Source organism: Prunus dulcis, chromosome 4 (genome assembly GCF_902201215.1).
Source record: "Prunus dulcis chromosome 4, ALMONDv2, whole genome shotgun sequence".
NCBI classification, from domain to species: Eukaryota; Viridiplantae; Streptophyta; class Magnoliopsida; order Rosales; family Rosaceae; genus Prunus; species Prunus dulcis.
In genome coordinates this window covers 6,772,172-6,790,541 of record NC_047653.1, presented here as the reverse complement: position 1 = coordinate 6,790,541, position 18,370 = coordinate 6,772,172, and the positions used below count along the sequence as shown (strand labels likewise).

General features: G+C 40.0%; 3 protein-coding genes across 3 annotated transcripts; all 3 read left to right on the top strand.

Moving 5' to 3' along the window:
* Nucleotides 1-157: 157 nt before the first annotated feature.
* Nucleotides 158-948, top strand: LOC117625198. Its single transcript, XM_034356805.1, has 2 exons — nt 158-431; nt 494-948. The coding sequence occupies exons 1-2, from the start codon at nt 158-160 to the stop codon at nt 946-948; spliced, it is 729 nt and encodes a 242-aa protein (XP_034212696.1).
* Nucleotides 949-10,624: 9,676 nt separating this feature from the next.
* LOC117625197 (receptor-like protein EIX2) lies at nt 10,625-13,687 on the top strand. The gene has a single exon (XM_034356804.1). The coding sequence runs from the start codon at nt 10,640-10,642 to the stop codon at nt 13,685-13,687; it is 3,048 nt and encodes a 1,015-aa protein (XP_034212695.1). The 5' UTR covers nt 10,625-10,639.
* Nucleotides 13,688-15,747: 2,060 nt separating this feature from the next.
* Nucleotides 15,748-18,309, top strand: LOC117625196 (receptor-like protein EIX2). The gene has a single exon (XM_034356802.1). The coding sequence runs from the start codon at nt 15,748-15,750 to the stop codon at nt 18,307-18,309; it is 2,562 nt and encodes an 853-aa protein (XP_034212693.1).
* The last annotated feature ends 61 nt before the right edge of the window (nt 18,310-18,370 follow it).

Genomic DNA, 18,370 nt, shown 5'->3' with positions numbered 1-18,370 from the left:
AAACTCCTCACCTTTCACAGTCAAAATTGAGCAGGCTGCCCCTCCGAAACGATTCTCAACGCCCTCTTTTACATGCTTCAAAGGCGATTCCGACCCCGAAAGTCATCTGAAGCATTTCAAGAGCCTTATGATCCTCTACAAAGCCGAAAACGCGTTAATGTGCAAGGTCTTTGCAATGACTTTAAGAGGAGCAGCTCAGGACTGGTTCCACACCCTGCCATCCGGGTCGATCAGCAGCTTCATGGAGCTTGCTTATGTCTTCACCAAAGAGTACACTTCTTATCGGACGATCAAGAAGAACCCTGACCATCTGTTCAACGTGAAAAAGAAGTCCGATGAATCCCTCCGAGACTACATCAAGAGGTTCAAAGCAGAGAGGGCAAACATTGTAGGATGTGATGACCAAATTGCATCCTCCGCCTTCAAGAGGGGTTGCCAATTGAATGTGAGCTGTATCGTGAGCTGACCATCTCTCCCCGCCAAACATTGATAGAAGTCTTTGCTACAACAGAGCGCTACGCACTATGGGACGACGACCAGATTGCCGCGAAGAAGGCTGATCAAGCAGCTAAGCAGGCAAGCAAAGAGAACGGCAAGCGCAGATCACAGCCTCAGGAAGGTGCTCCAGCAATAGAGAAGTACACCAAGTTCACTATCCCGATACACCAGATCCTAGCTCAAGTAAATGACATGCCTTGGTTGAAAAAACCATCACCTTTAAAGGGAAACCTAACAAAAAAGGATACCAGTAGATACTGCACATTCCATGAAGGGTATGGTCATTATACAAACGACTGCTTCGCCTGGAAAAGGTACCTCGAAGATCTAGTCAGAGACGGCCATTGCACAGAATTCATCTCAAGGGGGGCCATTCAACAAATCAAGGATTGTGACGCAACTAACAATGAGCCTCCACGAAAAAAGCCATATGGATCAACACGATCCTAGCTCACTCTAAGAGCCCGGGCTGACCACCAGGGGGCAGAAGAGAAAGATCAAGCACGCGACTTTCATCTTCCAAGCCGTCACTAGCTACCAAGTTATGGAAGACAAACCTTTCATCATCTTTCAATGGAAGGAAGTTCCAAGGCAATGGAATGCCCATCACCTCCAGGAGGGCTATCCATGAAACTCTTCACCTATCAGCTGGGCCCTAAGCAGGCACGCAAGCCTCCCTCACCTCCATTGACGACAAGTTACTTTTGATGTTACTCATGCAAGCTTATCTTTTTGTTCAATAAAGCAATGTAATCACACAGACATCAATACAAGTTCAAGCTTTTTTTTTCCAATGGAGTGTTCACAAAAGCAATCGACACGTCTCCGAACGTAGGCCAAACGGGTCATACACATCGACACATCTCCGGACGTAGGCCAAACGGGTCACACTCATCGACACGCCTCCGGATGTAGGCTGAACGGGCCACCATCATCGACACGTCTCCGGACGTAGGCCAAACGGGCCACACTCATCGACACGTCTCCGGACGTTGGCCAAACGGGCTACTCTCATCGACACGTCTCCGGATGTAGGCCAAACGGGCCACTATCATCGAGACGTCTCCGGACGTATGCCAAACGGGCTACTTTCATAGACATGTCTCCGGATATAGGCCAAACGGGCCACTATCATCGACACGTCTCCGGACGTATGCCAAACGGGCCACTATCATCGACACGTCTCCGGACGTAGGTCAAACGGGCTACTCTCATCGACACGTCTCCGGATGTAGGCCAAACGGGCCACTATCATCGACACGTCTCCGGACGTAGGCAAACGGGCTACTCTCATCGACACGTCTCCGGATGTAGGCCAAACGGGCCACTATCATCGACATGTCTCCGGACGTATGCTGATAGGACCCGACCCAATTTTCACTTTGGAATTCGAGCCAAGTCCTGTGCGTGTCCGACACCTGGCGAATGTCGGGCACCAAGGACCTTTTTACCCTTCTTAATTTAAATTCTTTTTAACTTCCCTTAGACTTCTGCCGAAATTTCGGCAGAGTCTCCCCTGTATTTTGACCACTCCCAAAATTTTCCACCTGTTAAACAATCAATAATTTCACACCAACTGCCAGAATATCTCAAATAACCAATCTTAACTCTAGTTTCTCAGTTTCAACTAGATATCAGAGCATTTTTTTTTCTAAATTTTTCAGGGTTTCAAGGGTTTTCTACGAAACTCTACCTTACGTGGTGAAGCGGAAATTTTGCATGGCCCGGTGGTGGATCCCGTGCACTTCTACGGCCTGGGGGCGAAAAACAGGTTGAAAAATGTGAGTGGACAAAAATAAGGTTCTTAGAAACAACTTTATAACCATAATAACCCCCATTGTAAAAGTAGTTAAATAAAGCTGAATACGTACTCTCCATTGAAAGCATACTAAACTCAAGGCATTCTATATAAATCATATTCAAGCTCGAAAAGTTTCGCACAAAAGCACTGAAATCAAAGCTTGCATAAAACACTGAAATCAAACTTGTATAAAAGCTCTGTACTCAAACCTTGCATAACTGAACAAATATATAAAAATATAGAATGCGCAAATATCAAAGAAACTGGTTTGAAATACCTGAAAATCATAACTGAATAAAAGAGCTGAAATCCTTTGAAAATACCACATATTTGTACCCCTGTCATATCCGTCAATTCTCCTGGCAGGTCTCGGGCGCCACGCAGTCCACCCGAGCCGCAAACTGGCGAAATCAGGGGACTATGATCAGCCTGATCTGCCGGCAGATTCCTCGAGGACACCAAGTCAGCTCAAGTCGCTCTGGCAGGATGCAGGGGACCGTAGTCAGCCTGATCCGCAATCCTGGCAGGTCTCGGGGACACAGAGTCAGCCGAGCCGCAATCCTGGCAGGTCTCGGGACACCAAATCTGCCGAGCCGCAAATCCTGGCACTCACGGTCCGAGCGTCCCCGTAACTCGTGAGGCAAAGTCAAGTGCACTGACATAACTGAAATCGGACTGGATGTCCGTAGACATCGGTCCAACTCTAGGTAATCACCAAAGAAAATGGGTACGAGGTGGTTTTAAAATAAATTCCTTTAGAAAAAAATATCTGAGTAATAACTGTAAAGCTCAAGTTGTGCTGCGGTCTCAACTGATTCCAACCTCAAACTCTGTTTCTATAACTGGTAAATAAGCAGCACAGACTTATAGAACTATTTCTGTACTAATCATGTTCGGAACCACAATAAAGCTTACTCAAGATCAAATAAAGAAATTTATTCAAATAAACTCATTTATAAAACTCATTAATATAAAATCAATAGAAAATCACTTATGAAATCTTATTTATAGAAATCCTTTATATAACTCATTTATATAAAATAATTCGTGAAAGAAAGTCCACTCACAGATGGTCCGAGCTTAATGGACCCTTCGAAGGTCCCCCCTGCAGGTCGACTGTACCTTTGGTGCCTGATTATCCAGGAATAATAAATCAATAGTCTGCTGAAATAAAAAAATTAAATTAAACACTCTGCCCCCGGCTCCTAGAAATACGTGCACTCATCTTAAAGTTATTCATATGCTCGCCTTAGCTTTTTAGATAGTTAGAATGGTCTTAAGAGACCCGAAGCCTCACTTAAGCGATAAGCTGCCAGATCGGCCGATCCGGGACCCCGTGGTCCATGGTCTCCGATGGCCAATCTGGGCTTCTCTGAAGGTTCCTTACAGAGAAGGAACCATGTTCCGCGAATTTGGTCCGAAACGGACGGTCGGATTGGCCAAAATCCAAATCCTAGCCCCAGGGTTCGCGATTTCGGAGTATCCGGGACTCCGATTCGCAATCCGTCGAATCCTACACGATCCTGAAATCATGTAGACCGACATATCCGAAATTCAGCGCGATCCGACTATTTGACTACACTGCAACCGCGGATCGCGCGATATGGAAAATCCGTTCGGGGCTCAAACGGACTCCGAATCGAGATCCGCGAAATCCTACGCGCTCGTGACGACACGAGGATCACAAAAATGCACAGAATTACTTCACCACCCTTTCCCACTCGCCCCAGCAAGCGCGGTCAGATTTGGGTGTCTTAAGCGATTTCGGGTGGCCGAAAAATCTCGGACCCAAGACTCCAAACTCCTATCCTAGGTAAAACACCCTATTTGGAGTCACTTTTGTTCTTGGACAGACCCCAAAAAGTCACCGAAAATAGTAGTTTTTGGCGGCCGAAGTTTCAGCCAGATTTCAAGTCGAAAATTGATCGCTTTAGAGCTAAAATCGATCGAAACCCATACACCCATCAGCTAGAACACGAAAAATAGCTGAGAAACCATACCTTACTCGATCGAGTTGGTGAAGAATTGAAGGAGAAAATCGAGCTGGACGTTTAAACTGGAATCGGTGAACATCCGTCAGAGATTGTGATTTTCCGACCAGCTCAGGGCGGCCCCGGGGTGGAGGTCGGTCAGGTCTTGACGGCGAGAGGGAGGCGGAGCCGATGGTACCCTCGCTGGAGATCGGCTCGGCCTGTGGTGGCCGGGCAGTCGCCTAGAAGTCGAACAGTCGCACTGCTGAGTGCGACGGGAGAGGAAGAGAGGAGAGGGAGAAGAACTGATGGGGGAGAGGAGAGAGAGGGAAATAAAAATCTGAATTTTTGACCAAATTACCATTTTGCCCTTCGCGATATTTAGACCATATCTTCTTCGTTACAACTCCGATTCGGGTCTTCTTCGTTTCACCGCGCTCTACGCAATGGCGTAAGCGAAATTTTCAAATTCTTTTTCGATTAAAAAGTCAAATTTTTCCCCATTAAAATATGCGAGGGCAAACTTGTCTTTTTGCTAAAAGATATTTTCCTTACTTTTTAGATATTTTCTTTCTTTTTAGATATTTTGGTTTGGGTTATTACTATGCCAAACGGGCTACTCTCATCGACAAATCTCCGGATGTAGGCCAAATGGGCCACTATTTTCGACACGTCTCCGGACGTAGGCCAAACGGGTCATACACATCGACACGTCTCCGGACGTAGGCCAAACGGGCTACTCTCATCGACACATCTCCGGATGTAGGCCAAATGGGCCACTATCATCGACACGTCTCCGGACGTAGGCCAAACGGGTCATACATATCGACACGTCTTCGGACGTATGCCAAAAGGGCTACTACCATCGACACGTCCCCGGACGTAGGCCAAACGGGTCATACTCATTGACACGCCTCCGGACGTAGGCCAAACAGGCCACTCTCATCGACACGTCTCCAGACGTAAGCTAAACATGCCTGTATCCCCTGCAGGGGTGGACTTGTTCACCTTGGGATTAGTCGCTGATGTTGCAGAAGAGCCCTCGGCTCGAGCCTATGACTCTCTCGTCTTCTTGGTCGCCGCCATCCTCACCTCCAAATGAGTCAACGACGCTGAATCTACTTCACGCTTGACATCTCATGACTTAACTGCTGGATCATGATGATTGGGTAGATGAGAAGACCTCCCAATTCGACCTCCATCCTTTGACTGGTGCAGACGACCGAATTCGAAGAATAATATCTGCATCTCATTGCCTCATAGTAGGTGAACTAGATCACACACGGACTACTTTACAGAGCAGATCACGATCTCCAAGCTTGTCTGCAGGAGGCTTGAGTGGAACGTCCCAAATATTGTGCATATCGCCAATCTGCTTGCTATCTGCACCAACGAGATGTTTAACCCTAGCTGACGACGGGGGAACATCTCCTACTTGACTCTTCTCAACAGAAAGGATCCTTGGGTTCTTCCTTAATGGTGACACATCCTTCGCCCGCGAAGTCGCAGCTTCATTTATTGAAGACTTGACATCAGCCTTCCTTCTTTATGGGGGTCCGCCAGAACACTCCTTCTACCCAGCTGGCAGATCATCAGAGACTGGACCATTCTGCTTCCATCTCTCAACACCTTGGGCAGGGGGCAGACCACCAACTTTTTTCCAATACTCGCTCAGTAGCAACCAGCTGCCACCGCCGCTCCAACCGTCTTCGGCCGCCAGTCACATCGTCAACCAGCCTAGTCCCACCTAGCTGGTCCTCACCGCAAAAAAGAGAAGACGAAGAAAATATATACGTGCTCAACTTATCTTGGGATGCACGGCAACTCCCCTCTTCGACAAGCAATACAAATTCTCCAAGATCTTTCTGCGATGTGACACAAAGTGAAGAGAAGCCCTGTATTTATACAAGTTGGACAACCCAGGTCAAGAAGGAATCGCAAGCTCATTCCTACTAGGAATCCAACTCCAACAATAGTCAGAAGCCTACACCAATTGGGAATTCGATCTGCAAAAGGAGTCCAACTCATAGAAGAAAGCCCAAACACAGTTGGAGAGTCCGAAAAAAATAATTTCATCTCCTACCTGCCACACAAGCGCCACGCAGAAGCTGGGGGGCATTTGTGGGAGCATATATTTTCGTCTCCAATCAGTGCACGCCATGTGGAAAAGAAGATTATCTCTTAAATTAATTAATTAAACCAGTTTATCTGGCTAGTTATTTAATTGGGATAAATATCTTAATTAATATGATATTATCTTTATTTAAAGAGATAATATCATTAATTAAGATATTATCCTAATAAAGAGAAGATAATATCATTTAATTCATATATTATCTTCTTAAGAGATAATATATTTAATTCGGATATTATCAAAGCCGACTCGATCCCTATGAAACCCTAGTCCTGAGGCTCCTATAAATAGACGACTTCATTCATCATTCAAGGTACTTCAGAAAACCTACTCCTTATACCCGAGAAAAACACTTGAAGCTCTCTCTCCCTCTCCACTCTCCATATTTTCTCCACACTGCTCCGGCCACCACACACGGCTCCGGCCACCCGGTTTACACCATACATACAACTTCGTACCCTTTGCTTAGCTATTGTTTTCCTACAAACACTCGAACTAACTTAGGCATCGGAGGGCCTTTGGTTAACACCCCCCGGTGTGGTCTATTTACTCCAATCTTTTTTACAGGAATCGAGGAATAGAGAGAAGGAAGATCGAAGGTTGAAAGATCCAGAAGCGAATATTCTCCCGTGAGATTATTTGCACAAACAGTATGCATATTTTAAATTCTTTGACAACATGAAAGAGAAAGTAGCCTTGATAATTGCATTGAAAGTAGCTCGTTGGAGATTATAATACGAAGAGAAAATAAAAATGTGAATGTTGTTTTATTTTTATTTGAAATGCTTTAAAAAAGTTTTTAACTTAGCGCTCTATATATAAATGTGGTTGCAACCCTCCAGTGGGCCAAGCCATTTAGAGCCCACTATTTATCATCATTGGTGTTGCTTTTTTGAGTTGGGGCTGTACCATCTGCACCCTTGCGGCAGATAAGAGCCCTCAGTTGGGCTTGCTCTTACAAACTGATTTCTAGAGACAAGTTGGTATATGGGTGGAACCACAGCCACCCATATCTACATGGCCCACCGCAACAAGTTTACAGCCTTTTGGTTTTTTCCTTCGCTAAATTTGCAGACTTTTTTTTTTGGGGTGAAATTATACGTTGGCTTTGGCAAAAGATTTTTGATGAAGAAAAAAAAACCTATATGGCTCACCATCAACTAAAACACATTAGAGAAATATTATTTTCTCAAGTTCATATGTCTTCTTGTTCAAGAACGGAATAATATATTAACCAAATTCTATTGTTCTTGTGTTTACAATTAATATATACGTAAAACTTTATTATTTATATTTTTGCATTTTTCATTTTGGAAGCTTGATTAGTTGGTGCCAATAAATTTAAACAGATTCAAAGTACAAAGGTAAGAGGTTTTTTTAGGAAAAAAAATCATTAAATGTTAAGTTAAAAAATTTGAACTAACCCACCTCACTGAAAAATTCCTAGTTCCACCTTGACTAATCCATGTAATTCCGTCAACGTATCTTTAATGTGACGGTCAATCCACTCGTAAATACCAAACACGTCCTTAAAGATAATGCAATGAACGTAGACCAGGGTTTTGGCCAATTATCAAAAGGTAAGTCAAAAAGCAATACAGTGACAGTAAGTCAAAAAGCAAAACCACGTGATGGAGTAAGTCTTGCCCTTCTTTCACGTTCTTTGCAGGTCTAACATTAAAGATGATAATGACATTGATAGTGAATTAAATTTTTTAGACTTTAATATACTAAGCAATATTTAACCCTCAAAAGGCTCACTGGGCTACAGCCCAGTTTAGCGGTTAACATAGTTCCGCTCTTGCTCATTGTAATTTTAATGCACCTCTCATCACGTAATTTATATTCCGTCTCGCTCACATTTTGTTTAAACATATTGCTTGCTGATATAAAATTCGACTTTTCCTAATATATAAAAAAGGCACAAATACATCCTGCATTAAGGTTTTTTTAATTCTCTTTCTTTATTTTAGTTTATTATTGAAATCTAACGCGTATCCCTAAACTAAGAGCTATGAAAATAAATCCCCGATGTGATCAAGCTAATGCATAAAAATCTCTTTCTTTTTAGTTTATATCATAGAATTTTGATGAGCCTCCCGCCACCTTATTTTCATTGCATCTTATTAACATTTTGCTTAAATAAATTGCTGAGTGCTTTCATATGCAGGCAAATATATATATAAAAATCCTACTATTGGTATTATTGCTTTGGTAGCCAAAGTCATGAGAATGCATCAATGCCGGTACCTACTACCAGAGTATGAATGGACTTGCAAACTTGTAGAAAACGTTCAGATAAATTTTTATTGGTATTATTGCTTTGATAGACTCAACATGTGCGCTTAATGACTATATATCCGATGATGCATCCTAATGGTAATAAAAAGTTGAGAATCTCACATGTTGTATCATGCGACCCTTGACAACTAATAAATTCTCCACAATTAAGGATACAATGTATTCTAATGAGTAGTAACATGTCAAATGCATGCCAAAGTATTGTAGATACAAGTCTAGCCATTTTGAATTTTCAAGAATTGGAAATGCTTACGGGAAAACACCAAAACTGTGAACTTTTTATATACATCCTTGTTCTTTCACGTTATATGCTTGATGTTGCTGAAAATGAAAAGAGAGAAGTGCTTGTGTTATTTCAATTGTAACAGAGACTACTGTATTTTGTCTTTTTTTTTTTTTTTTTTGGTGTTTGGCCAAGAAGTATCCAAAATCTATTCCATTAGAAATTTTTTATTTAAAAAATATATAAATAATGTGGTCCATATCCGTACTCCGTACAAAGGAAAAGAAAGGGATGGCTTTTTATTTTCTGCAGTAAATAGTTGAATGTGACAACCAATGAGTGAACGTTTTGGAAATTTGGAAGCATGACTTGTGAAGGTCAATGCTTTGCTGTTAGCAAACAGATGGTCTTTGCCTTGCTTTTCACATGTGCAGGCTGAAGATGCTAAAATCGGAAGAAGAAGAAAGTAAAAGGGGATGATGATCAAGGAACTGTTTGAATCACATCCGAACTTCACCATTGTATATCATGGGAAGAAGAAAGAACTCGAATATGGAGATGAACACTTTTTTTTTTTTTTGGGTTGACCTTGGTTTTTTGGTAACTCAAACATGAATTTTCAGTTGCCTCATCAAACTTTGATGAGTCTTTCACTACCTAATTTCCTTTTCATCTCATTCACATTTTGCTTAAACATATTGCTTGTTGATAAATAACTCAATTTTTCCTAGCATATCAAAAGACACGATTCTCTTCTATTTTATTAATGGAGGATTGGGGATTCGAATTTAAGATTTCTTTTAACGTTCGAAAGAGAAATACCACTAAATTGGACTAGTTAATACACAACACCAAGCTAAGAAAAGATGATGTGAGAGATATAATGCTAATTTGGTGGTCCAAAATACTTTTATTGTCACATGCTAGCATTCCCCATGACAAAGTTAATTAAGGAATGACACATGCTAGCACTCCCCTTCACTATAATAATGAGAGGTAGATTTTAAATAGGCTTAAACGTCTTTGGCGAGAGAAAGAGTATATGTAAGATAAAATGATGGACCAAGTGAGAAGGAGAAGCTCTATGGAATGAGCTCTCAACTTGTGGACTTCCAAAGTTGGTTTAGGTTTTGATTGGACCAATAACACAAACAAAAACATATATCTATTTATATAAAGCAAAAGGCAGAGAATGGTAAAACATTCAAAATAACAGAAGATGTCTTTGGTCAATGCAAATATTAAGAATTGAAATTATTAATTAAATGAAGATAATATGGTAAATTCACACTTCTTGATATTAAAAAAATTAAAATTAAAAGAAAAATCAAATAATGGATTCTATTTTTATAGAACACAACTACCAATTATCTTTTTTTAATTCTAAAATAATTTTAAAATTTTTTAAAAAAATATACCTCTCGCAGGCACAAAAGAGCGTACGGAGAGACTAGTATATAATGTAGACCAAAAAAAAAAAAAAAAGAAGGATCAGACGATGAATAAGAACCTAGATTAAAGTTCTTTGCAATTGCTGGGTGGGACACATTGGAGAAGTCTTGCCCTTCTTTCACGTTCTTTGCAGGTCTAACAGCAAAGATGATAAGGAAAAATGCTTGCAAACTTGTAGAAGACGTTCATTGCCTATATATGAGTTCACTCATTGAGTAGCCGTCTGCAACAAACAAATTGAGAGAAACTTTATTTGCATAATGGATACTTCGTATTCAAACTCATTCAACCCTCTCTATATTTCTCACTTTTTGTTCCTTTTGTTTTTGGCATCTTCATGTCTGCACACTAGCAGTCACTTCTGTTTCTGTTTGGTTGATGGAGTTCCAAGCACTGGTAGTGTGAGATCATGCATCGAGGAAGAGAGAAGTGCGCTTCTCAGTTTTAAACAGGATCTCAAGGATCCCTCTGGAAGGCTTTCTTCTTGGGCGGGTCGCGATTGCTGTCAATGGCAAGGGATTTCGTGTAACCGCAATGGTCATGTGGCCAAGCTGAACCTCCGAAATCCATATCCATATGGCTGGAATACTGAAGATCTCAACATCCAGGATCCACATTCATATGTTTGGAGGTATGATGAAAGGTGGGACGAGTTGGCTTATTATGAGGAGTCTTATTTGTGGGGTAAGATAAATCCTTCTTTGCTTAGCTTGAAATATTTAAATTATCTGGATCTAAGCTGCAATGATTTTAATGGGATTCACATTCCTAAGTTCTTTGGGGAGCTTAAAAGTCTGAGGTATCTCAATATATCCCACGCATCATTTTCGGGAGAGATTCCCCCTTCTCTCGGTAACTTATCAAAATTGAACTATCTTGATATTGATATGTCCTCTTCTGATTATGCTACCACAATGCATTCCAAAAGCTTGAATTGGCTTTCTCATCTCGCTTCCCTAAAATACCTAAATCTCAATGGAGTAAATCTTAGCAGCACAGGAGTTCCAAATGTGCTGCATCATGTTAACTTGCTTCCTTCCTTACTGGAGTTACACTTATCTAATTGCTTGATTGATAGCAATCCAGTATCGGTCCTTGATCTGTCAAATAATTCCTTCAATACTTCTTCATTTCCCAGCTGGCTTTTCAATCTTACCAGCCTCAGAAAACTTGATTTAAGCCGGAATTCTTTCCGTGGTCGAATTCCAAGAGTCATTGGAAATATGTGCAAACTGAAGTTTTTAAGTCTTAGTGGGAACGAATTTTATGGTGAGAAAATTGAAGAGTTTTGGAGGAGTTTGTCAAACTGTCCAAATAATACAATAGCATTAGAATCACTAGATTTGTCTGATTGTGGGCTCGAAGGCCAACTGCCGGACTCCTTAGGAATGTTAACAAGTTTGCAGCATCTCAACCTCGAGAATCTCTTACTTTGGGGTTCAATTCCAGAATCTATTGGAAACTTGTCATCCTTGAAAACACTGGACTTGTCTGATAATTATATGAACGGCTCCATTCCAGAAAGTTTGGGAAAACTCTCCGAGCTAGTTAAACTAGATCTTTCTTGGAATTCATGGGAAGGCAATCTAACGGAAGCCCATTTCATAAATCTCACCAGATTAAAAGCCATTTCAATATCCAGTGAGTTAGAAGAAAGGCCTACCATTTCAATATCCAGTGAGTTAGAAGAAAAGCCCATGTCCCTCGTTTTAAATGTGGCTTATGATTGGGTTCCTCCTTTCAAGCTCCACGCACTTAACATTGGAGACTGCAGAGTAGGTCATGGTTTTTGGGTATTGCTTCAATCTCAAACTGAACTAGTATATGTCAGCCTTCGTAATACTTTCATCTCGGGTTCCATATCAGAGGAATGGTTGTCAAAGATATCTTCTCAAGTCAAACTTTTGGATTTATCTTACAACAACTTCAGTGGAAGGCTTCCATTACAATTGAAGTTTCCAAAGCTATCTCGCATCAATTTGGGTCATAATCAATTGGAGGGCCCACTTCCAATTTGGCCCACTAATGCCTCATTCTTAGATCTTCAAAGAAATTTATTTTCCGGGCCAATTCCCTCCAATTTAGACCAATTGATGCCTAAATTGGCTCATCTTGATGTTTCTGAGAATCATTTGAATGGTACTATTCCACTCTCTATTTGCAACGTGAAAGGTATGGAAGTTATTTCGCTAAGAAACAATCAACTATTTGGAGAGTTCCCTCAAAGGTGGAGTTTGTGGAGCAGAATATTCAGTATTGATGTCTCACACAACAATCTTTCTGGTAATATTCCGAGTTCAATGGGTATCCCAAGTTCTCTTGGAAATTTTAAGGTGAATAATAATAATTTTGATGGCGAGATTATTTTTTCCTTGCAAAATTGTACTGATTTGATCATACTTAATCTTGGACACAACAAATTCACTGGAAACATACCTTTATGGCTTGGATCAAAACTATCCGGATTGATAGTGTTACAACTGCGATCCAACCTTTTAAGTGGGCATATCCCTCACCATTTCTGCAATCTTTTCTACCTTCGCGTCCTAGACCTTTCTCACAACAACTTTTCAGGGACCATTCCCAAGTGTCTGAAAAATACTACTTCTTTCAGCATAGATGTCCTGATCTTTGATACATATAATGGACAAACGACAATAGAGTCAAAAGGGAAAGAGCTCGAATATAGAGATGACCAGTTAATCTCATGGGGAAACATGATTGATCTTTCGTCAAACAATTTTGAAGGTGAAATCCCTGAACAAGTAGGCAGTACGGTTGAATTGAATACATTGAACTTGTCGATGAATCGATTAACTGGAGAGATTCCTTCAAGCATCGGAAAATTATGTTGGCTTGAAACTCTTGATCTCTCACACAACCAGCTTTCAGGACATATCCCTCAAAACTTTTCTTCTTTAACCTCCCTATCTCACTTGAACTTATCTTACAACAACTTGATTGGAAATATACCTTCGGGAAACCAACTCCAAACCCTCGATGATCCATCTATTTATGAAGGCAATCCGTTATTGTGTGGGGCTCCTCTTTCAACTGTTTGCCCTGGAGATGATACACATTCAAGGCAGAATTTTACTTCAGAACATCACAGTAAAGATGAAAGCGAAATGTTTTGGTTTTATGTTGGCATGGCACTTGGTTTCATTATAGGCTTTTGGGCTGTTTGTGGAACGTTGGTCCTAAAGAAGTCATGGAGGTATGCATATTTTAAATTCTTTGACAACATGAAAGAGAAAGTAGCCTTAATAATTGCATTGAAAGTAGCTCGTTGGCAAGGGAGATTATGATACAAAGAGAAAACAAAAATGTGAATGTGTGTTTTGGTGGGCTACTCGTCTGACTGTTGCTACTGAAGCTTACTTTCGAAACTTGTCTTAGCTTTTAAATTGTTGCTTTTGCTAGTTTTTAATTTGGTTTGGCGTGTTTTGTATTAGTGTGCTTTCCTCACTTTGTGTTTTGAGGTCTCTCACGAGGGGCTTTGGGTCTTTTTGTCCCTTCCAAGTGTTACTCTTTTATTTCTTCAATAAATTTCTCTCGTACCGTCGAGATTGTTAAAAGAAAGGAAAAAGAAAAAGAAAACAATAACACTACATGTATGCTTCTTGAATTGGAAATGCTTACGGGAAAACACAAAAACTGTGAACTTTTTATGTACATCCTTGTTCTTTACTTTATATCCTTGATGTTGCTGAAAATGAAAAGAAAGAAGTGCGACTACTGTATTTTGTCTCTCTTTTCTTTTTCTTTTTTTTTTTCTTTTTTTTGGGTGTTTGGCCAAGAAGTATCCAAAATCTACAACAGAAGCTGCAATTGGATTCACTATAAAAATTCGGTTCCATCATAAATTTTTTATTTAAAAAATATATAAATAATGTGGTCCATATCCATACTCCATACAAATGAAAAGATAGGGATGGCTTTTTATTTTCCGCAATAAATAGTTGAATGTGACAACCAACCAATTTCCCAGAAGCCAACTTTTTTCTATTTCTTGCAATACACGTTTTGGAATTTTAGAAGCATGACTTGTGAAGATCAATGCTTTGCCTTTAGCTGCAAACACATGGTTTTTGAAAAGAAAATTGTAAAAACCCGTGATGTGGGTTTAACTTTAAGATTGTATATTGCATCCAAAGTCCGAAATCTAATTATCTTTTCCATGGTTTTGTTTGTTAATGAATCTGTGACATACGACAAAACATATTCCGTTATTCCATGCCTTGTTTTCTTATCACTTCTCAGCTAGCTAAGGTAAGGCCTCAATCTTGTTCAAGACAACTTGGAAAGTGTCAAACGACTGAGAAAAAAACAATTACATCCAAATCCAAATGCAAATGTTTGTTAAATTTGTATTGTCACCAAACAAAATATACTTGCACAAGGGGCTTGTAACTTAAGTGGTTAAACGCAGTTACCCCTCCACTTAAGGTCGTGTTCGAATCCCCCTCTCCTAATATCACTTGTATGTATTTGCTTATAGTATCTTTGCATTTTGGTCACTTTTTTAAAAAAAAAATTTTAATTTATTTTAATATTTAAAAAGGAAAGTTTCAATGACAAGTGCAGTAACGAGCATAAAAGCAAGCATTCGGTGATCTTCTCTGTGAGTGTTGAAATGGAAGCTGCGATTGGGTGATCTACTGTGTTGTCTTTTTGGTGTTGGCCAAGAAGTACTCCAAAATCTACAACAGCTGCAATTGGATTCACTGCAAAATTCTGTTTCATTAATTTATGATTTTTAAATATATATATATATATATATTTAAATAAAGAATTCCCATACAATATACAAAGGAATTTTATTTTATTTTGGTCATACAAAGGAAAAGATAGGGATGGCTTTTTTATTTTCTGCAGTAACTAGTTGAATGTGACAATCAATTTAATTATGTCTCCAAAGAATTCTCCAACTTTTTTCAAGACACGGTTTGGAAATTTGGAAGCATGACTTGTCAATGTCAATGCTAATTTTCTTGTGGGCTTCCAAAGTGGATGCAAATCTAGCAATTTTGAATTGTCAAGAATAAGGGTCAGACAATGAATAAGAACGGTGACACTTAGGTCAAGGTCTAGGAGCTTCTATATCCTTGTTCTTCCACCTTCTGATGGAGAAGTCTTGCCCTTCTTTCACGTTCTTTGCAGGTTAAAGTGATGATAAGGAAAAATGCTTGCAAACTTGTAGAACGCGTTGGTTAATGTTCTCTAGTAAAATAACCATTGACTTGTAGAACCACAACCATTGACTTGCAAGATAAATTTTTACTGCCTTGCCTTGCCTCCTATATATGAGTTCACTCATTGAGTAGCCATCTGCAACAAACAAATTGAGAGAAACTTTATTTGCATAATGGATACTTTGTGTTCAAACTTATTCAACCCTCCCTATATTTCTCACTTTTTGCTCCTTTTGTTTTTGGCATCTTCATATCTGCACACTAGCAGTAACTTCTGTTTCTGTTTAGTTGATGGAGTTCCAAGCACTGGTAGTGTGAGATCATGCATCGAGGAAGAGAGAAGTGCACTTCTCAGTTTTAAACAGGATCTTAAGGATCCCTCTAGAAGGCTTTCTTCTTGGGTGGGTAGCGATTGCTGTCAATGGCAAGGGATTTCATGCAACAACCGCAACGGTCATGTGGCCAAGCTGAACCTCCGAAATCCATATCCATATGTCAGGTATGATGAAGAGTGGGACGAGTTGGCTTACAAGCAGTCTTGCTTGGGGGGTAAGATAAATCCTTCTTTGCTTAGCTTGAAATATTTAAATTATATGGATCTAAGCTACAATGATTTTGATGGGATTCACATTCCTAAGTTCTTTGGGGAGCTTAAGAGTCTGAGGTATCTCAATATATCCTCTACATCATTTTCAGGAGAGATTCCCCATTCTCTGGGTAACTTATCAGAATTGAACTATCTTGATATTGAGCTCTCCTTTTCTAATTATGTTCCCTCATTAGAAATGCATTCCAAAAACTTGAATTGGCTTTCTCATCTCTCTTCCCTAAAATACCTCAATCTCAATGGAGTGAATCTTAGCAGCACAGGAGTTACAAATTGGCTGCATCATGTTAACATGCTTCCTTCCTTACTGGAGTTACACTTATCTAATTGCTTCATTGAAAGCCTTCCACTATCACTACAGAAAATTAACTTCACCTCACTTTCGGTCCTTGATGTGTCATATAATTACTTCAATACTTCTTCGTTTCCCATCTGGCTTTTCAATCTTACCAGCCTCAGAAAACTTGATCTAAGTGGGAATTATTTGGGTGGTCCTTTTCCCGGTGAACTTGCAAGCCTCAAATCTCTGGAATACCTAGATTTAACTGAGTTGGGCCTCAAAGGTCGAATTCCCAGAGTCATTGGAAATATGTGCAAGCTAAAGTTTTTAAGTCTTAGTAGGAACGATTTTTATGGTGAGAAAATTGAAGAGTTTTGGAGGAGTTTGTCAAATTGTCCAAATAATACAATAGCATTAGAATCGCTAGATTTGTCTGGTTCTCGGCTGGAAGGCCAACTGCCGGCCTCCGTAGGAAAGTTAAAAAGTTTGCAGCATCTCAACCTTGGGGTGCTCTTACTTTGGGGTTCAATTCCAGAATCTATTGGAAACTTGTCATCCTTGAAAACACTGGACTTGTCTTATAATAATATGAACGGCTCCATTCCAGAAAGTTTGGGAAAACTCTCCCAGCTAGTTGAACTGGATCTGTCTTATAATTCATGGGAAGGCATTCTAACGGAAGCCCATTTCATTAATCTCACAAAATTAAAAGCTATTTCAATATTCAATGAGATAGAAGCAAAGCCCATGTCCCTCGTTTTAAACGTGGCTTATGATTGGGTTCCTCCTTTCAAGCTCCACACGCTTCACATTGGATATTGCAGAGTAGGTCATGGTTTTTGGGTATTGCTTCAATCTCAGACTGAACTAGTGTATGTTAGTCTTCGTAATACTTTCATCTCGGATTCCATACCAGAGGAATGGTTATCGAAGATATCTTCCCAAGTCACAGATTTGGATTTATCTTACAACAACTTCAGTGGAAGGCTTCCATTACAATTGAAGTTTCCAAAGCTACAGAGTATCAATTTGGGTCATAATCAATTGGAAGGCCCACTTCCACTTTGGCCCACTAATGTCAACTTCCTTGATCTTCAAAGCAATTTATTTTCCGGGCCAATTCCCTCTAATTTAGACCAATTGATGCCCAAATTGAGTCATTTGGATGTTTCTGAGAATCATTTGAATGGTACTATTCCACCCTCAATTTGCAACATGAAGGATATGGAAATCATTTCACTTAGAAACAATCAGCTGTTTGGAGAATTCCCTCAACAATGGAGTTTGTGGAGCAGCATATCCGTTATTGATGTCTCACACAACAATCTTTCTGGTAATATTCCAAGTTCAATGGGTATCCCAAGTGCTCTTCAACAATTCAAGGTGAATAATAATAATTTTGGTGGTGAGATTCCTTTTTCCTTGCAAAATTGCACTAATTTGGGCATACTTAATCTTGAACACAACAAATTCACTGGAAACCTACCTTTATGGATTGGATCAAACGTGTCCACATTGCAACTGTTACAACTGCGATCCAACCTGTTAAGTGGGCATATCCCTCACCATTTCTGCAATCTTATATACCTTCGCGTCCTAGACCTTGCTCACAACAACTTTTCAGGGACCATTCCCAAGTGCCTGAAAAATATGATTTGTCTAGTCGATGCTAATGCTGTACACCTTGATTTGGTTTTCTATGATACATATTATGGACAAACAACAATAACCTCCAAAGGCAAAGAACTCGAATATGAAGCTATCCAATTAGCCTATTGGGGAAACATCATTGATCTTTCGTCAAACAATTTTGAAGGTGAAATCCCTGAGGCAGTCTCGTTGAATTGAGTACCTTGAACTTGTCGATGAATCGATTAACTGGAAAGATTCCTTCAAGCATCGGAAAATT